General features: G+C 39.9%; 1 protein-coding gene across 3 annotated transcripts in view; it reads left to right on the forward strand.

Annotated features, from left to right (window-relative positions):
* The window catches only part of LOC133657238 (collagen alpha-1(XIX) chain-like), a 361,915-nt gene that overhangs the window by 238,617 nt on the left and 101,005 nt on the right, over positions 1-22,293 (forward strand). For all 3 annotated transcript variants that reach the window (XM_062058310.1, XM_062058311.1, XM_062058312.1), the window contains 3 exons: positions 6,420-6,482; positions 6,560-6,604; positions 15,234-15,266. In XM_062058310.1, the coding sequence (XP_061914294.1) occupies positions 6,420-6,482; positions 6,560-6,604; positions 15,234-15,266 (141 nt within the window). The remainder of the gene's footprint in view (positions 1-6,419; positions 6,483-6,559; positions 6,605-15,233; positions 15,267-22,293) is intronic.

A 22,293-nucleotide genomic window follows, 5' to 3' on the forward strand; every position in this document is an offset into this window, starting at 1 on the left:
GATTTTATAGACTAGGCTCAGTGCAAGTTGTTTAACTCTGTCCTCCACCTTGAGCCAGCCCACTTTAGAGAAGTGGGTAGGAGTGAGGTGGGATCTGGGGTGGAGGTCTAGAAGTAACCTGACTAGCTTGTTCTGAGATGTTTGGAGTTTAGATTTGAGGGTTTTGGAGGTGCTAGGGTACCAGGAGGTGCATGCGTAATTGAAAAAGGGTTGAACGAGAGTTCCCGCCAGAATCCTCAAGGTGCTTTTGTTGACCAGAGAGGAGATTCTGTAGAGAAATCTCGTTCGTTGGTTAACCTTTCTGATTACCTTGGTTGCCATTTTATCACAGGAAAGGTTAGCCTCTAGAATGGAACCTAGGTAGGTGACCTCATCTTTCCTGGTGATAACAATGTCACCCACTTTTATGGTGAAGTCATTGACTTTCTTAAGGTTGATGTGGGACCCAAACAGGATGGATTCTGTTTTACCCAAGTGTATGGATAGCTTGTTGTTAGCGAGCCAGGTGCAAGTTCTACACAGCTCAGCACTGAGGATTTTCTCCACCTGTGACTTGTCCTTGCCGGATACCAGCAGGGCAGAGTCATCCGCAAACAAAAACTATTCACAGTCGCATGCCGATGACATGTCATTTATGTATATTAGGAACAGTAAAGGTCCCAATATACTGCCTTGGGGGACTCCACAGCTCACCGAGAGGGGGGGGGGGGGGACACGGTGCCGTTTACCTCTACCACCTGCTCCCTCCCCTCCAAGTAAGATTGCATCCAGCTCCATGAGGTTTTGTTAAATCCGATTGCTCTGAGCTTATCCAACAGTATAGCGTGGTTAACGGTGTCAAAGGCCTTCTGAAGGTCCAGCATGACCATGCCGCAGTATTTGCCCGCGTCCACCTCATGTTTGATGTGGTCGGTCAGATAGAGAAGACATGTGTCAGTGGAGTGGTTAGTTCTGAAGCCGGATTGGAATTTGTACATGAGTTTATTAGTGGCAAGGTAACTATCGACCTGTTCATAAACTATTTTCTCCATTACTTTCGAAATGGAGCTGAGAATAGAAACAGGTCGGTAGTTACCAGGTTCCAATTTGCTTCCTTTTTTAAAGAGGGGAGTTACTCTTGCTATCTTAAAATCTTTTGGTACTTGGCCTTGTGTAATTGATAGGTTTATTATGTGCGTGATGATCGGGGCAATGATGGAGGCAGAGTCCCTGAGGAATCTGGAGGGAATATTATCAAGGCCGGTGGCCTTGTTAGGGTGGAGCGCGCTCAATTTTTTAAACACCTCATCAGCTGTGACCATTTCTAATTTGAAATCATCGTTGGATACTCCTAGCTTTCTGTAGAAGGCTTTAATGTGTTCTACACCAAAGCGACCAGAGTGGTGGGACAGCTTGTTGACAAGAGTAGCGGTGTAGCGTGCAAGGACGGGAGTGGAAGAAGTGTCAAAAGATGGAACTAACTGTTTTAATGACATTCAGACTTTACTTCAACAACGGAGCAGCTTCTTCTCATCCGTGGCTCACTAGTGCAACAATGCCGGAAATGTGAAAATCTGTCCGACCGTAACTCTCTAATAACTAAATGTCCTTGGGTGAATTATGTAAACTCACTACACCGGTATGTTTTAGCGCTTCCATAGCGAGATATAAGTTAGAACTTTACATTACTTTATATTATAAATTGCAACAGAGGAGGATGAATGCCCCATAACAAGAAGATAGTGAAAAAGAAGAAGCTTATCGACTACGGAATCGCCACGGACTACAGTGGCGGACGTACGCAAATTTTCAGGACTTATGCAGATCTCAGATACACATCAACAGGCACCAGAAGGTGGGAAAAGTTGGTTTTACATAATATTGTGAAACAAAACACCAGATAATGTGTCTGCTAATTGGTGCCATTGTGCGGTCCTTATAAACACGCCATAGTAATACTTGTATCCCTGACTACGGTAGTCGTAATGGGCCGACAATCCATCAAGCGGTGCGGCTTCAAAGTCGTACTAAAACATGTTGACAGATTTTTGACTTGATTTGACTTGACTTTATTAATTCATGCTTGCAGTGGAGCCAGGGCCCCACTGAAAAAACAGCTGAACTTTACAATGAATATCAAACAAACAAAAATAAAAAAATGAAAAGAAACAGACAGTATTTTATATAAAGAAACATTTTCAGGGCAACAGCAGCATGGAAACTATTTAGCATTCTGGTATATGACTGTAGTACTTATTTAATTAGATAGTGTCATTATACAGCTTAATTGCAGTATGCAGGGTAGAGTTTTTAAGTTTCTTTGTCTTGGCTTTGGGCTCGGGTTCAGCCAGCTTATGTTGGTTCCTCAATGTCCTGGCAGTGCGGCTGCCTCGTGTTGGAGGTAGCAGGTCATGCTGAGGGTGTTGCTCATCATGCATATCCCTGACCAGCTTCACTGCAGCCTCCTCTCTCCTGGTCTGGAGTGATGGTAAGGGTTGTGAGATGTTTCCAGCTCTCCTCATAATGAGTGCCGTGTGTAATGTTCTATATTTTCAATGGGACATTTAAAGTTCCACTCTTGGATCGTGAGATCGACAGGCGGATCGGTGCAGCGTCTTCAGTAATGCGGACGCTGTATCGATCCGTTGTGGTGAAGAAGGAGCTGAGCCGGAAGGCAAAGCTCTCAATTTACCGGTCGATCTATGTTCCCATCCTCACCTATGGTCATGAGCTTTGGGTTATGACCGAAAGGACAAGATCACGGGTACAAGCGGCCGAAATGAGTTTCCTCCGCCGGGTGGCGGGGCTCTCCCTTAGAGATAGGGTGAGAAGCTCTGCCATCCGGGGGGAGCTCAAAGTAAAGCCACTGCTCCTCCACATCGAGAGGAGCCAGATGAGGTGGTTCGGGCATCTGGTCAGGATGCCACCCGAACGCCTCCCTCGGGAGGTGTTTAGGGCACGTCCAACCGGTAGGAGGCCACGGGGAAGACCCAGGACACGTTGGGAAGACTATGTCTCCCGGCTGGCCTGGGAACGCCTCTGGATCCCCCGGGAGGAGCTGGACGAAGTGGCTGGGGAGAGGAAGGTCTGGGCTTTCCTGCTTAGGCTGCTTCCCCCGCGATCCGACCTTGGATAAGCGGAAGAAGATGGATGGATGGATGGATGGACATTTAAAGTTTTGGTGTTTTTTAATGGCATCATATTGCAGTCTACACAGATCTCTTATGTGTGACTACCATCTACTGGGCACACTTATCATTACGCCATGTACCAAATAAAATAGCTTCAAGGTCGGTAAGCACTGTTGATTTTTGAGAAAATTAAAGGATTTTAAATGTGACTTATAGTCTGAAAAATACAATATATAAAGCAATGTTTCACAGGTCTAAAAGAAATAGAGACAGAAAATTGTTAAATGGGTAATTGGCAAGGAAGGGGTGGAAAAACTTGGGGGGGTGTGACCAATGGACAGTGTCACAGAGGCAACAGGAACATAGCCAACATAACAGCATTACCATTACCTGCAGTGAAATATTTTATAATTGTAATGCCCCATTTGTGCACATATCTCAAGGGTTTTTGTAAAAATGTATGCAATAATTACAGACCTTGATGAATACAGTTAATCCCAGACTATAAGCCGCTACTTTTTTCCCATATTTTATAAGATGGTGCGGCTAATTTATGTATTTTTCTTCACTGAGCCCTAAAAAAAAAGTTTTAGAAAAGGAAAAAAAAAAAAAAAGCAAATTCACTGAGGTGTTTTATTGTCTGTGCTATGGTGCCATCTTTTGGACGACTTTACTCACTGCAGGTACTGCAGTGTCCTTCCACTAGTGCTTTACTTTACTACCTACTCAGTGGCCTAGTGGTTAGAGTGTCCGCCCTGAGAGAAAGGTTGTGAGTTCAAGCCACGGCCGAGTCATATCAAAGACTATAAAAATGGGACCCATTACCTCCCTGCTTGGCACTCAGCATCAAGGGTTGGAATTGGGGGTTAAATCACCAAAAATGATTCCCGGGCGCGGCCACTGCTGCTGCCCACTGCTGCTGCCCACTGCTGCTGCCCACTGCTCCCCCCACCTCCCGGGGTGTGATCAAGGGTGATGGGTCAAATACAGAGAATAATTTTGCCACACCTAGTGTGTGTGTGAGACAATCATTGGTACTTTAACTTTAACTTTTTAACTTTATTTTTGTCAACCGTGCTATCGAAATGTAATGACGCTAGCGTCGTTAGCAACAGCTAATATGCTAACACGCGTCTGTACTAGTATTAACCTGCAAGAGCATTATTTTCAAACTGTTTCAGTTTCACAAATTCCGCAGTAAATGCACTAAGATGTCACCGTGGAGTTATTGAGTCTGTTTTGCTGACTGGCGAGCTAGCTTCCGCAGCTAGTGGGTGCAGGACGATGACTTCTGTTTTGTTTGATCTGCTGTTTTACTGCCGCGTTACAGACACCGCTTGGAAACAATTAAGGTGTTTAAATAAACATTGTAAACAGTGTGTAAATAACTCATTTTGCAACATATACTGTATATCTGCGGATTATAGTCCGGTGCGGGACTGGTACGTTTCAGAGATGGTATAGTACCGAAAATGATTCATTAGTATCGCGGTATTATACTAATACCGGTATACCCTACAACCCTAGTGGACACATTTAGAAAAGCAGTTTCTTTCATTCAAAAATTTTGGCTCATTTTAATACTTAGCAAACTCATCCCGTGGGCCGGATAAAACCTGTTCACCGGCCTGATCCGGCCCTTAGGCCGTACGTTTGACACCCCTGATCTAATCACTCTAGTATTCATCTGTAGTGATGCTACCATTGAATCAACACTACCAATTTATGGATCAATCCGTATTCTTCTTACGTATGCCAACAAGTGGTTGCTTAACAATAACAGAGAAGCCCGACATTTTTTTCAACTAGGGCCACAGACTGACAAATCAAAGGATGTGGGGGCCATCTGGGCAGTTTTCACCTGCAAAACCAGTACAACATAAACATAACAAAAACTAAAAGACAAGGTTAAAAATCGTATTTGATAGTTAGCAATCCAATGCCTTTCTAAATAAAAAGGTTTTCAGGCCTATTTTAAAAGAGTCCAGGCTCTGAATAGCCCTTAGGACGATTCCGGGACAATCAGGATGTAAGACCCGGTTCCCATCGATGCCTAACCCTCATGAGAAGTGCAGAAAATGGATGGAAACTAGACATGGAGGCCATCATTTAGGAATAAATGCAATAGCAGGGTTTATATCTCAACAATGGAGATATTTAGGTTGTTCCAGTTAAAGTTAAGCACCAATGATTGTCACACACACACATGGTGTGGTGAAATTACTGTCTGAATTTGAACCATCCCCTTGTTCACCACCTGGGAGGTGAGGGGAGCAGTGAGCAGCAGCGGTGGCCACGCTCAGGAGTCATTTTGGTGATTCAACCCCCAATTCCAACCCTTGATGCTGAGTGCCAAGCAGGGAGGTAATGGGTCCCATTTTTTTTTAGTCTTTGGTATGACTCAGGGCGGACACTCTAACCACTAGGCCACTGAGATAGAAAGTAAATGTGTGCTCCCATGTGGTTAATAAAGCTCCACAAAATCCAATTAGAATTTTTCTTCACCTATGCTAAAATGTTAATACAACAGTCCATCTGTTGGTATATAGGAGCAGTCTGCTGATTTAATAAAACTGAGGAAACAGAGGCTGCAGCTCATTAATGAACGCGATCATAGCGGTTGTCGTTGAAGGAATGGAGCGTAATTTGTCTGCCCAGGTGTGACCACAATATGCTCTATCATTATATTTAAGTCTGTAATATGATTATATGATTTCCTGGTTATAGAGTTTTACTTTACCCAAAATGGAAAAAAATACATGATGATGAATCTCTCCGATTCAGGACTGCAGGTTGAAAAACAGGAGGTCAAAAGTTTGTGAAATGCATCGAGTAAAAAACCAAAAAGTTTCCCTTGCTTAGATTTCTATCACAGATGTATCTTACTTATCATTCCGCGTACGCCCTGGCCAATGTGCAGGTACACTTGTTCTTTACTTTGACATTTCCCCACATAAGTGACAGGGAGAGATCCTATTAAAATGCAGCGAGTGTCGCTCACTAGCAATCATAAAGTGCCACCTATTGGAGGATAGCGGAATGAAACCTGGAAAAGAAAATTGCTGCAATGCAACAACCACACATTTTTCACCATCTTTGTAGAAACATATATATATATATATATATATATATATATATATATATATATATATATATATATATATATATGATAAGAAAAGATTTGGACTTGGGATTGTTTTTCTGATGACTTATTCACAGCAGTTGTCCTTGCTTGAAGTTATTCTCTCTTAGATGTTTTGTGTCTTTGCTTGTCAGTCAATGAGAACAGTCTGCTGTGTTTACTCGCAGGGCGACAAGGGCGAGACTGGCGTCCCGGGAGAGAAGGGGGCGAAAGGAGACAGCGGAGAGCCTGTAGGTATTCTCCTGCAGCGATGCTTTCCAATGCCGCCTCGCGATTAAGTCATTAACCGAGGCCCCTCCTCCCGCAGGGTCAGCCTGGTGCCGAGGGGGCCGAAGGGATGAAAGGACAGAAAGTGAGTCCCGTCAATGTCAAGAGTCAATGCATGACGCTCCCCTCTGTTTGTGCTTGCCGTCACTCTGCCTGCGAGTGTGTGTGAGTTATTATTGCTTCTGTTTGGACTGCAAGGCTATCTGAATGTCATTCATCAGCAACTAATGAATTGGTTGGCACTTGTACTGCAATGGAGGATTGCACAACAACATCAAACTAGCAACCTGTGGTCTAGTCAAACATGGAGATTTACAATAGTTTCACCTTTCAAGATGGGTTTTGCACATTATTTCCAACTCAGTCTGCACCAAATTGACTATGTATTTTAGTGTGATACTGTTAGTCTACTCCTGAACGATGACACACAAAAGGATAACAAGTGGGAGAGTGGCCGTGCCTGCAACCTGAAGGTTCCTGGTTCAATCCCTATCTACCAACCTAGTCACGTCAGTTGTGTCCTTGAGCAAGACACTTCACCCTTGCTCCTGATGGGTCGTGGCAAGCGCCTTGCATGGCAGCTCCCGCCATCAGTGTGTGAATGTGGAAATAGTGTCAAAGCGCTTTGAGTACCTTGAAGGTAGAAAAGCGCTATACAAGTACAACCCATTTTACCATTTTTAACTTGGCAAAACATGCACTCTACTTTAAAGACTTCCAAAGTTTGGTTGACCTTAGACTTAGACTTAGACAAACTTTATTGATCCACAAGGGAAATTGTTCCACACAGTAGCTCCGTTTCAAAGGATGGAAAGGATAATGCAGGTATTAAGTAGACTAAAAATGTACCATAGCAGCAATATATATATATTTACATATTATATACACATAATATAATATGTACTGATATATTATATTAATATATGATATTATATTTTTATATAATATATACAATATTTAAAAAATCCCAATTACCATGTACAATATTATAGTATATGTAAAAGCCGCAGCATAAAATAGATAGTAAATCCAGCAGAAAATATACATTGTAAACAAATAGAGGTAGCTAACAGAAGCGGTCAGTTAATAGACAGATATCATCTATTGCTGTATGGCGAGAGATTATACAGTGTGGAATGAAGGAGTTCTTGAATCGAACGAACACTGTGGGAACGAAGCTGAAGGAGCCTGTTGGAGTATGAGGATTGTCCATGATGGCGAGCAGTTTGTCCAGTGTCCTCCTGTCCCTCACTGACACAAACGCCTCCAACTGCGTGCCAATAGTTTTGCCGGCTTTCCGGATCAGTTTTTTCAATCTGGTTTGAGTCCCAATTTGCTGGTGTTGCTCCCCCAACAAACCACTTTAAAGTACAAGGCACTAGCCACAACAGACTGATAAAAGATCTCCAACAGCTTGCTGCACACATTAAAGGACCTAAGCTTCCTCAGGAAAAAGAGTCAGCTCATGGCTCATGTATACAGCTTTGCTGTTGTCCTTCCAGTCCAGTCTGCTGTTCAAGTGGACTCCCAGGTACTTGTACTGCCCCACTACTGCCACCTCCCGGCCCTGAATTTTGATGGGCTTCACAGGGGTCATTTTCTTCTTGAAGTCGATGACCAGCTCCTTGGTCTTGTCCACATTAACAAGCAGATGGTTCACCTGAGACTACTCCACAAAGTCATCGATCAGTATCCTGTACTCCAATTCCTGTCCTTCTCCGATACACCCGACCACAGCAGAGTTATCAGAGTATTTCTGCAGGTGGCAGGACCTGGAACTATACTGGAAATTGGAGGTGTACGGGGTGAACAGGAAAGGAGACAGGACGGTCCCCTGTGGAGCACCTACACCACTGACTACAGTATCCGACAGGGAGCTCCCCAGTCGCACAAACTGGGGCCTGTCAGACAAGTAATCAGTGATCCAGGAGACAATGGATGAACTGACACCCATCCTGAGCAACTTGGCACTCACCGGAATTGGCTGAATGGTGTTAAAGGCACTAGAGAAATCAAATAACATGATCCTCATAGTGCCCCTCCCACCATCCAGGTGACAGTGAGCATGATGCAGCAGGTAGATAACAGCATCATCCACTCCACTTGAAATGTTACACACACCTTAATGCAAACCTACAAAACAATCTGAATCTGGACAAAATTTGGTACGCACCAAAATGGCTTTGCCAACGAATTATGACCATACAATTTGAAAATATCTGAGTCACATGTATGGTAATATAACCCGCCTGATTTTCCGACCAAAATCCACAGATTAGCGCAAGGCAATGAGCTAAAAGACCGAGCTGTCCTGCATAAATCTTCAAAGATCCATTAGCGTCCAGCGTGGCGAAGTGGGGACGGCGTGGCGAAGTTGGGAAAGTGGCTGTGCCAGCAATCTGAGGGTTACTAGTTCAATCCCCACCTTCTACCATCCTAGTCATGTCCGTTGTGTCCTTGAGCAAGACACTTCACCCTTGCTCCTGATGGGCCTGGTTAGTGCCGTGCATGGCAGCTCCCGCCATCAGTGTGTGAATGGGTGAATGTGGAAATAGTGTCTAAGCGCTTTGAGTTCCTTAAAAAAAGGTAGAAAAGCGCTATACAAGTACAACCCATTTACCATTTTTCCAGATGACTGACATTTCACCAAAAAGTTCTCTTCATGAAAATGAACCAGGCAGGCATTTCCTATAATAACAATTAGTTTTTGACTAATCAGTAGATAACTGTACTTTAAAGGGGAACTGCTCAGTGGCCTTGTGATTAGAGTGTCCGCCCTGAGATCGGAAGGTTGTGAGTTCAAACCCCGGCCGAGTCATACCACAGACTATAAAAGTGGGACCCATTACCTCCCTGCTTGGCACTCAGCATCATGGGTTGGAATTGGGGGTTAAGTCACCAAATTATTCCCGAGCGCGGCCACCGCTGCTGCTCACTGCTCCCCTTGCCTCCCAGGTGATGGGAGCAGTGAGCAGCAGCAACATTTTAAAAAAGAAAATGGCCAATGAATCACACAATGTGCCAACTTCACTTGTTTTGGGTTTTGTATGTCAACATTTTACAATTTTGTAATATTGGTGGCATTTTGTAACACTGCAAAACTGCAGCCACAATCTGCCTTCATAGCAAGTATGGTAAATATAAGTGTATACACAAAGAATATATAAATGCAGTACTTTTACAAACTGAGAAACATTGGGAAGAAGCAAAATGTGACTCATATAGAAAGTAGGTATATTAATAACACAAGAAGTCGCTCTTTGACAAAGAATTGTGTTACATTTCCTAGGGATGTCCCATAAGTCTCAATGTTCCTTGGCTCTCATCATTCCTAAACAAAATAAGACACTTTCTCTTTGTCATTTGCATTTGATCCCAGTCCAATTGTGCTTTTAAAGCCTATAAAGCTTTGCTGTCATTACACTTTTTACATTTAGCAGAGTCACATTTTGGAAGCTTGGCTTGTGGTTTTGAGTTATTTATTGTTTGTCTATATATAGATGGATAGATGTTGCGCTATGTTTTCTTGCAGTAGTGAAAGCATGAAAGTAATAGTTTATAAATGATGAATGAGAGAAAGCAGACTCCCAACAGCAATGCATCACAGTTAGGGCTCCCAACATGCCCATTACTAAAGCTTGTGCACTTTAAGGATACCACACAATAACTGCAGGGACTACTACTGTGTGCATGACATGAAGACCTTTGATAAATGATTCCGTGGCCCTCGCCTCATATCACTTGTATTTCACTTTATTTTCCATCTGGCTGTACATCTCCTTTTAAACATATGCATGTGTCTGCTTGCGGTCACTTTCGATGAATTATCTTCAAAACTTGCTCTGTGGCGATATCAATGCACTAATACATGCAACATTGTGCATCCAGCAGCAAATAAAGCAAACCATTTTTTGCAAAATGAATAGTAATAAGTATTTTGAATCATATTGATGCTATAAATGTAAACTACCATTTGAAAGGTTTATAGATTTTCAGTGAGGAGAAAAAAGTAGGTTGAAAAAGAGCAGTAAAAATAAGAAATTATGATTTTTTTTTTTAAATGTGTTCGAAGTAAATTACATAACATTTTTAAAAAAACACACAAAAACTGGCCAATATGACTTTTGAGCATCAGGAAGCATATTTCTCTTCAAAATTAATTAACACATGCTTTTTTACAGAATTAGCGAGAAACCTATATGTGCTACGCTGACTTCTTACTAGGGATGATACTCGAAACCGGTTTTCCCGGTTGTTTGATGAGAAAAGAACCGAGTCCTCGGACTCGAATCCCTTTTTGAGAACCGGTACCCGTTATCGAGACCACTATAGTAAAGGAAAAGAGTTGATTCTTTATTCGAATCCCGTCCCGACCAGAAATGCTCCGTGGGACATCACAAGAATTGACGTCACGTAACTCAGTCATTAGGCGCAGATAGCGAAAGCAGGAAAACAATGGACGGGAAAAGGCGCTCCAAGGTGTAATAAAGTTCAAAACAAAAGCTATCATCCATCGAATAACTTTACTGAGAGATTTTAGCAGGGTAAAACACATGACGAACACTTTTACGACCAACCGGAAACATAGCAACCAGGCTAGCAACGCACCTCCTTTACGGCAGCTGTCGCAACGTTCTTAAAACAACCGCAGCACATACATATATGTATACAACATATCTCCCTTTTTTAACTTTTGTTTTTCTTTCCTTGTAAACAAAACAAAATCACACTGTAGATGTGTTGTCTGTCTAATTATAAATAATGCAGACGAGGCGTGTTGGCTGAGTTCTTGACGTTTACTTTCACAGCGTGGCAACATGCAACACTTTTCGGGGCTACTGCGCATGCTCGTAACTCCCGTTGCATGCTGGGTAGTGTAGTTGTTATATTCTCTCGCTCATAAAATTTTTCCCCCTATAAAGAAATAATGTTAACTCAACAAAGTGTATTTCTTTTTTTAGCTTTAACTTTTCATTTTTTAGCATTGTAACTACATTTGCAAAGAACTTTTCTCTTCATAGAATTTTCTTTCAATAAAGAAATAAAGTGCAAAAATGTCAAAGCATCATAACAAACAGTTATGTCAAATAGCAGCAGAATTGCACTTTTTGGAGAGCTGTATTATTTTCAGTTTTGTGCCCAAGGGACTGATTTTATTTAACACTATATTATTATTTATACACCTATAGTGATCACAGAGACAGGTTGTTTTTGTGTTAATGTATATATTTGTTTCTCTGAAAAATCCCACTTAATATACTTTGGGTAACAACAGTCAATATTTATTTATTTTATTTTATTTTTTTAGGGGGGTAACAGTCAATATTTATTTATTTATTAGATTTTATTTTTTTATTATATAATAAAAGTGAGCTTTTGTTAAACCAAATATTGTGTGTTTTTATTGTGTGTTTTTTGGGGCAGCGTGGCGAAGTTGGTAGAGTGGCTGTGCCAGCAATCAGAGTGTTGCTGGTTACTGGGGTTCAATTCCCACCTTCTACCTTCCTAGTCACGTCCGTTGTGTCCTTGGGCAAGACACTTCACCCTTTGCCTCTGATGGCTGCTGGTTAGCGCCTTGCGTGGCAGCTCCCGCCATCAGTGTGTGAATGTCTGTGTGAATGGGTAAATGTGGAAATACTGTCAAAGCCCTTTGATTACCTTGAAGGTAGAAAAGCGCTATACAAGTATAACCCATTTATCATTTATATACAACAACCTATCTGGACTCGATAAGAGAATCGATAAGGAATCGGTTCGATAAGAGGTTTCAATAATAGGCTCGAACTCGATAATTCCTTATCAAACATCATCCCTACTTCTTACCCCTGCTTATTTTATTTTTCATCATATCTGCAATACCTTTTATCTCTTTGAAATATTTCACGTTCTTGCTCTGCACATTATTGAAAGTTTGATAAGAATATATTTAGAGCACTCTTCAATCAATCAACCAAAATTTGTTTGTATAACCCTTAATCACAAATGTCTCAAAGGGCTTCACAAACCACAACGACATCTTTGGACCTTAACCCACATCAGGGCTTGAAAAAAAATCAAACCGATGAGAATAATGACAAACCTTGGGAGGGATCGCAGATGTGGTGCCCTCCCCGGGTGATCGGTGCAATGGATGCAGAGTGTGTGCTGTTAATAATGTAAGAGTTTAGTCCATAAAGAGGTTAGCAGGAAGATCCTCTTGCATGTAGAACAGTCAGCATCGCAGAGACGTCACCAACAGATACACAGAGGAGTGGTCCACCCCGGGTCCCGACTTAGAAACTGATATGTGGCCACCTGATAACCTCTCCATCCAGGAGAGGGGGGCAGAGCAGAAAAGATAAGCGGCAGGTCAACTAGTCTACAAAAAGGGTCTATTTGAATGCTCGAGTGTATAAATGAGTTTCAAGAAGGGACTTAAATGCTTCCACTGAGGTAGCATCTCTTGCTGTTTTCCAGAGTATGGGAGCCCAAATAGAAAACGCTCTATAGCCCGCAGACTTTTCGGGGCTCTGGGAATCACTAATAAGCCGGAGATCTTAGAACACAGATTTCTGGTCGGGACATATTGTACAATACAATCAGCAAAATAGGATGGCGGTAGACCGTGTAGTATTTTCTACGTAAGTTGTAAAACCTTAAAATCGCATCTCAAGTGCACAGAAAGCCAGTGCAGGTGAGCCAGTATAGGCCTAAAATGATCAAACTTTCTTGTCCTTGTCAAAATCTAGCAGCCGCATTTTGTACCAACTGTAATCCTTTAATGCTAGACATAGGGAGACCCGAAAATAACACGTTACAGTAATCGAGACGAGACGTAACGAACGCATGAATAATGATCTCAGCGTCGGTGGTGGACAAAATGGGACGAATTTTTGCGATAGTACGGATATGAAAGAAGACTTAGTAACACTCTTAATGTTTGACTCAAATGAGAGTTGAGTCAATCAATCATCAATCAATGTTTACTTATATAGCTCTTAATAACAAATGTCTCAAAGGGCTGCACAAGCCACAACGGCATCCCAGATCCCACATCAGGGCAAGAAAAACTCAACCCAATGGGAACAACGAGATACCTTGGAAAGGACCGCAGATGTTGGAACCCTCCCCACCTGTGGGTGACCGGTGCAATGGATGTCGAGTGGATACGGTTAATAACGTGAGAGTCCAGTTCATAGTGAGGCCAGCAGGGGATCCTCTTGCATGTAGACACGTCAGCAGCGCGGAGACGTCACTGACTGATGCACAGAGAAGTGGTCTATCCCGGGTCCCGACTTGGAAACTGATTTGAGGCCACCAGATAACTTATTCACGCAGGAGAGGGGGGCAGAGCAGAAAAAAAGGGGCCTATTTAAATGCTAGGGTGTATAAATGGGTTTTAAGATGGGACTTAAATGCTTCTACTGAGGTAGCATCTCTAACTGTTACCGATAGGGCATTCCAGAGTACTGGAGCCCGAATAGAAAATGCGCTATATCCTGCAAACTTTTTTGTGGGTTCTGGGAATCACTAACAAGCCGGAGTTCTTAAAACGCAGATTTCTGGCCGGCGAGTTGGGTCGAAAGTCACTTTGTGCAATTGTTTTGTTGTCAAATGTTCCTTAAATAAGTGCCGGCGTCTAGCAGGACCGATAATCAATTTTTCCGTTTTCTTAGCGTCAAGATGCAAAAAGTTGCTCGACATCCATTTTTTATTTTTTTTAGACACACCTCCAGATGACTACATTTTGGCATGTTGTTTAGATTTAGGGGCATATAAAGTTAGGTGTCATCAGCATAACAGTGAAAGCTAACACCTTATTTGCGTATGATGTTGCCTAGCAGCAGCATATAGATGCAGAAAAGTGCAGGGCCAAGAACCGAACCCTGTGGAACTCCACATTACCTTAACATATTCTTGCTTTGCTCTGGTAAGTTCCACCTTAAGTACATATTTCAGGTGGAACTTGCTATAGGATATTAATTATGTCTCTTAAATGAGGCTTAAATGAAGCATTCCAAAAACTAACACATTCGTTCTTAACAACAAAAACTGTGCTATTGTAAATGCATCTATTTTTATCCCACATTTATCTTGACATAAACACAATCTTTTATGTTAAGATTTCAATTTGGACTATTTTTGGTTTTTGTCCTGCTTGTTGTGGATGATATAATCTTCCCCTCTGAGAGAGAACCACATGAACAGACCATTCTAACCAAGTACTTTATGGCATTTACACAAACAAGTATGTACAAGACAGTTTACATAAACAAGTGACGGTAACCCAAATTAAAAATGTATTCATCCACAAGATGGCAAATGCAGAAAAATGTCAATCCTAAACACTGGGGATAAACACATGATTGGGGTAAACATACCCTAAATGTACAATTCGTTTTTGATATGTATTGTTTAAGCTAAAACATTATTGAGTTATATTTTCATAGCAGTTTTTGAGAAGCTGGCATTTTGATCATCATTGACAAATGCATGAGAATATTATAGGACCTTTTAAGGGTTAGAAAGGATCAGTTTAAGATTGTGACAAGGAGATACTACACATCAATCAGGCTTACTTCTGTCCTCCGCTTCCTCAGCCATTATGAGTCAAGTTTTGCTTTTGTGCAATAATCTCTGTAAATTTGGAAGATGAATTGGAGAGTGATGTAAACAAATGTATATATAGATGTGTTTTACATCTTGCATAGTAATTTTTATTGTGTTGGTTTTAGGGTGATGGAGGCCCACCTGGTCCACCTGGTCCTGTAAGTACACTAGAAGCAGTATTGTGTGTTTCTAACCCATTCTTCATCATCTTCACTGTTAAAATTGCCATTAGGCCTCATATAAAAAATCATATTTATTGGTAGTATTTGACCATATTGTACCAATTAATGAGCCCTGCCACATTTTTTTTTTTTAATCTTACACTTTATATCTTATATTTGAACCAATATGGTACCAATTGCCAGTACCTTAGAATCGATACAGTTACTCAACCGCATTAATTGTTGGTACTTTTGTGTGTGTTCATATATAAATGTTATTTGTCCAATATTGTTTTATTTCACATTTAACATTGAGCTGATAATGATGATTGTGCTGTCCAGTTGTAACATTTTGTTTTCTTACACTTCCGAGTCTCATTTGCAGGTATGCAATAATCTGTTTGTCCGCGGTGTATTGCTGTAGCCGGTAAGTAGTCTTTGCTATTAAGTTGAATGAGCCAGTCTTGCCTTTTGTTGACCCCTACAGTACAAAGTGTTTATACTTTAAGTCTTGAACTTATGACACACTAGCTGTTTGATTGTAATGTGCATCTTAGTTGTAGTTTTGATTACCAAATTTAAAGGTGTTGAAATTGCCAAGTAAAATTGAGAATGCTTGTCAGTAGCATGTATATGGCATATCCAATATAAATTAGCATCGAGCGAGCGCGTTCTGAAAAGTGGCGCTTTTTTGCTGAGTCAGCACAGCTATCGAAATATGTTACCATTTGTCCATACGTGAATCGGTACCCAGTAATACTAACGAAATTCAATCTGTACCTATTAAAGTACTGAATTTGGTACCCGTCCCTACTCGAACAAGAACAAAGCAGCCCATGTCAGCCATAAAATGAGCCTACATTGCCACATATCAATAAGCAAAACTATTTTTCATAAATGTGTCAAAGGTGTAGAAGATTTGTTATACTTTTATCTGAAATAGAAGTTAAGTAGTGAGGCGAACAGAAAAATGCACCCTGTTGCTAGGCTAGTAAGCTTAGGTAAGGCTAATGTCCATCCATCCATCCATTTTCTACCACTCATCCCTTTCGGGGTCACGGGGGGTGCTGGAGCCTATCCCAGCTGCAGTAGGCGGGGTACACCCTGGAAAAGTCGCCACCTCATCGCAGGGCCAACACAGATAGACAGACAACCTGAGATCGATAGGTCGTGAGTTCAAACCTCGGCCGAGTCATACCAAAGACCATAAAAATGGAACCCATTACCTCCGTGCTTGGCACTCAGCATCAAGGGTTGGAATTGGGGGTTTAATCACCAAAATGATTTGCGAGCGCGACCACCGCTGCTGCTCACTGCTCCCCTCACCTAGCAGAGGGTAATTTCACCACACCTACTGTGTGTGTGACTATCAGTGGTACTTTACCTTGAACTTTTAACCAATCATACTCACATTCAAGCATTAGGGCCAATTAAGTGTTGTCAATCAGCCTATAATACGTACATAAATGAACCAGTGCAGTACCTCGATATTTGAGGGTTTCAAGCAAAATAAGTAAAATCAGTCAATACATTGCTATTGACTGTGAGGAGAACCTTTTATTCAATTCCACAATGCATTGCAAAAAAAAAAGTTGACACAAATGGTCTGTTTCTCATTTACAACATTTTTAATAGATGTTGATTACTGATTTCAAACGAGCTCACAAACACTTCAGTGCCATTGTCTCATCTTTCAGCAAGAACTTCAAGTAAACCAGTCGAGTATTTTATTCGATTTTATTTCACCGCCGTTTAATCTGAAAATTTCAAAAATCAAACATCCGAATAGACACTAGTGTGGCTGGTTTTAATGGCTGTCCAAGCCACTGAGGACTTCCTTTGCGGTTTTCTCTTTGCTCTAAATTTCACTTCAGCTCGAGAACGAATTGTTCCACTCAATCAAAACCAAAACGCTCCGTCGTGTTCAGTGTTGTGTGGTGAGCTGTGGGCCACCCAGGATATTGCAGACGTATTCGGCAGTGCAGACAAGAGAGGAACACATTAGTCATTTGATAAATGAGGCTCTTTGAACATTTAGTACCAGTCTCTGTCCGCGCTTTCTGCCTTCCTGTGGCAGATAATTTTGGCAGTTAAGCATCGATTTCCCTTACGCTGCAGAAGCAGGGGTTCAGATCATTAGCCTCCCTCCATAAACCTTCTTGTGCCTCTGTGTATTAGTGGCGGGGAGGTGCAGTGGTTTTAACGGCGCGCACTGCATCATTCTCCCCCATGGCCGTAACGTGGCAAAATAGGCTTTTGAGCTCGGAGACGGTCCTGTTTTTACAGCTGCCAGCATTACTTTACGGTGGAGCTTTATAACGCATTCAAGTAGAGCTGGCATCCTAAGCTCTGCTGAGTAAATAGCGGCATGCCAGAGTTCACCACTCGTATGCGAAACACTGCAAGAACTGTTGATCGGCGCCTCACGCGAGAAACACGACAAGTGACTGTCTGTCGACTTTTGACGGATGGTTCAGATGATCCTTTTGAGACAACCAATGATCCGGTATCAGATTTAGACTTCTTGTTGCTCCAGATGCAAAAAAAATAAAGCCTCAAGTGCATGCATCACTTCATCAATGTGATTGTCTAAAAAGTCTCCCTAGCACATATTGGACAGGATCTGCACAAAGGTCTATCAAACAAGTGGCTAAACCAGAGGTGTCAAACGTACGGAACAGGTTTTATCCGGCCCGCGGAATGAGTTTGCTAAGCATAAAAATGAGCCGAAATTTTTTAATGAAAGAAACAGCTGTTCAAAATGTGTCCACTAGATGTCACAATAGCAAGTATTTGTATCTTTGTAGATCATGCTACTTATGTATAAAAAAATAAAATACCGTATTTTTCGGACTATAAGTCGCCGTTTTTTTCATAGTTTGGCCGGGGGTGCGACTTATACTCAGGAGCGACTTATGTGTGAAATTATCAACACATTACCGTAAAATATCAAATAATATTATTTAGCTCATTCACGTAAGAGACTAGACGTATAAGATTTCATGGGATTTAGCGATTAGCAGTGACAGATTGTTTGGTAAACGTATAGCATGTTCTATATGTTATAGTTATTTGAATGACTCTTACCATAATATGTTACGTTAACATACCAGGCACGTTCTCAGTTGGTTATTTATGCGTCATATAACGTACACTTATTCAGCCTGTTGTTCACTATTCTTTATTTATTTTAAATTGCCTTTCAAATGTCTATTCTTGGTGTTGGGTTTTATCAAATAAATGTCCCCAAAAAATGTGACTTATACTCCAGTGCGACTTATATATGTTTTTTTCCTTCTTTTTTTTGCATTTTCGGCCGGTGCGACTTATACTCCGGAGCGACTTATACTCCGAAAAATACGGTACATGTATGGGGCGGCATGGCGTAATGGTAGAGCGTCCGTGTCAGAAACCTGAGGGTGGCAGGTTCATTCCCCGCCTCTTACCATCCAAAAAATCGCTGCCGTTGTGTCCTTGGGCAGGACACTTCACACTGGTGAATGAATGATGAATGATAAGTGGTGGTCGGAGGGGCTGTAGGTGCAAACTGGCAGCCAAGCTTCCGTCAGTCTACCCCAGGGCAGCTTTCGTAGCTTACCACCACCAGGTGTGAAATAATGATGGGTTCTCACTTCTCTGTGAAGCGCTGTCTAGAAAAGCGCTATATAAATTGAATCTATTATTCTTATTATTATTAGTGCACCAGTCGAGGAAAATGATCAAACTACAAATAACATCCTGTATTTTTGTTTTGATATTATTTTTTTATCTCGATAGATTGAAAATGAACACCAATGAGTTGACTGATGAACATTATCACATCATTTATTCAGAAAGTATAAATAAGGACAAAGATAGAATACTACTATATATGTATAATATATATAATAATATATACTATTAACCGCGACATGTAAGTGTAAAAAAAACAACAACATACATTTTTAAACAAAGAAAACAATCTGAAGTTGTATTTATTTTTAAGTAATCGTGCCGTTATTTTTCCAGTCCGGCCCACTTGGGAGTAGATTTTTCTCCATGTGGCCCCTCATCTAAAATTAGTTTGACACCCCCCGGGCTAAACATTGGCTCAGCTGGTCCACCTTGAAGACATAGACCTCTTTCACTTACTTTCTATTGCCTCTCACTTCATTAATTGTGATGCTAAAACTACTGGACATTGACCTGCTTATTATATCATACAGTGTGGGCAGGAAACGTGTGACAGAGGAGGACAGAGGACATTTAGTTTGGTTTTATATGCCATAAAATTAATGTTCAGAGTCAAATGACACACAGAACCACCAAACTGTCATTAGAATAAACATGAACACCACAGTGGTCCCAAAAAGTATGCATATATGTTAGGGATCGGTACGGGATTCAAAACTTTTATATGTCCTGATCGAATTCTGTCTGTACTACCATGTATAATGTAAAATCAAATGGTGTCATATTGCAATACTTTTGTTGCAACTTCTGGTTGCAGACAAGCAGGCAAACAGGCACTCAGAGGGGACTTAGTATATAATGGTGCAATTTTCAATGCCAACAAAGCAAGTAGGTCTGTTAGAAAACAGCAAGGCTCCACTTTTTCACAATGCGCTCGCTCGATGTTAATTTACATTGGAATTACCATAGCCATGCTCCTGATTAGCATTATCAATTTTCTGTGGCGATTTCAACACAAAATTTGGTAATGAAAACTACAACTAAGATGCAAGCTACAGTCTAACAGCTGATGTGTAAGAAGAACAATACTTACAGTTCAAACACTTTTAGGGCACAACATAAGACTAGATTCAGCTTAAAGGCAAAGACAACTCTTAGAATAGCAACTCCATGCAAAGTCTTGTATATAATACTTGCAAATGAGACTGTAAAAACTATCACAACGAGACAGCAGAGTTATCATTACCATCGTACTGTCAAACAGGAATCAACAACAATAAAACACGACAACAAAATACCTCCAGAGTTTATACGGCAGGCTGATGATGTGTCAAAACTAAAGTTCAAGGTTTTTACAACGTCGTGATTTTCTATTTCAAAGAGAGTAATTGTGCTATGTCATGTCACACAAAATACCGACATAATCATACATTGATTTCAATTAACAATAAAGAGTAATTTTGAGTTGAATTGTGTATATTGTCAGTGATTGCACTTACTATGTAAGTGTGCATACCTGGATTTTGTGTAACATCATGGGTGCATGTATAATGAATGACAACAAAAGCAACCTGTATGCAAACTAGTCAAATTGGGACACGTCAGCCGCAATGTCGAGCTGTGAACAAACATGCACGGGAGGAAAAAAGGTAATTAAGCATGCACAGATTAAAAAAAAGAAGAACTTGCCTATAGTCATTGGGCAACACAGCATGTATGCTTCTGATTGACAGTGCCATTAAAGGCAACATCATTACATTGACTTACTGCGCTGATAGCAATTGTTTGTCGTTGAAGAAAAATTGCTGGCTGGCATTTTTGGCAAGTTATTTAGTTACTTTTGAGGGGCAAATAGCCGGAGACACATCTCACTGTATGCACTGGATGTCATCGGATGTGCAAGTGTCAGGTTGATACCACTGAGGGTGTATATATATATATATATATATATATATATATATATATATATATATATATATATATATATATATATATATATATATATATATATATATATATATATATATATATATATGTATGTATATATGTACGTTAGGTCAGGAAAAACACAAAGGCTAGTTCATCCCTACAAGCCTGTTTCGCAGGTTTCCCTGCTCTTCAGGGAATTTATATATATATATATATATATATATATATATATATATATATATATATATATATATATATATATATATATATATATATATATATATATATATATATATATATATATATCAATCAATCAATGTTTATTTATATAGCCCTAAATCACAAGTGTCTCAAAGGGCTGCACAAGCCACAACGACATCCTCGGTACAGAGCACACACACACACACATATATATATATATATATATATATATATATATATATATATATATATATATATATATATATATATATATATATATATATATATATATATATATATATATATATGTATATATATGTATATATATATATATATATATATATATATATATATATATATATATGTATATATATATATATATATATATATGTATATATATATATATGTATATATATGTATATATATATATATATATATATATATATATATATGTATATATATATATATATATATGTATATATATATATATATATATGTATATATATATATATATATATATATATATATATATATATATATATATGTATATATAAATACATTTATAAATGTATATTTATATATATACATAACTAAATAAATATAAATATATATATATATATATATATATATATATATATATATATATATATATATATATATATATATATATATATATATATATATATATATATATATATATACACACACATACACACATATATACTGTATATATACACTACCGTTCAAAAGTTTGGGGTCACATTGAAATGTCCTTATTTTGGAAGGAAAAGCACTGTACTTTTCAATGAAGATAACTTTAAACTAGTCTTAACTTTAAAGAAATACACTCTATACATTGCTAATGTGGTAAATGACTATTCTAGCTGCAAATGTCTGGTTTTTGGTGCAATATCTACATAGGTGTATAGAGGCCCATTTCCAGCAACTATCACTCCTGTGTTCTAATGGTTCAATGTGTTTGCTCATTGGCTCAGAAGGCTAATTGATGATTAGAAAACCCTTGTGCAATCATGTTCACACATCTGAAAACAGTTTAGCTTGTTACAGAAGCTACAAAACTGACCTTCCTTTGAGCAGATTGAGTTTCTGGAGCATCACAATTGTGGGGTCAATTAAACGCTCAAAATGGCCAGAAAAAGAGAACTTTCATCTGAAACTCGACAGTCTATTCTTGTTCTTAGAAATGAAGGCTATTCCACAA

Source organism: Entelurus aequoreus, linkage group LG09 (genome assembly GCF_033978785.1).
Source record: "Entelurus aequoreus isolate RoL-2023_Sb linkage group LG09, RoL_Eaeq_v1.1, whole genome shotgun sequence".
In the NCBI taxonomy this organism is placed as follows: Eukaryota; Metazoa; Chordata; class Actinopteri; order Syngnathiformes; family Syngnathidae; genus Entelurus; species Entelurus aequoreus.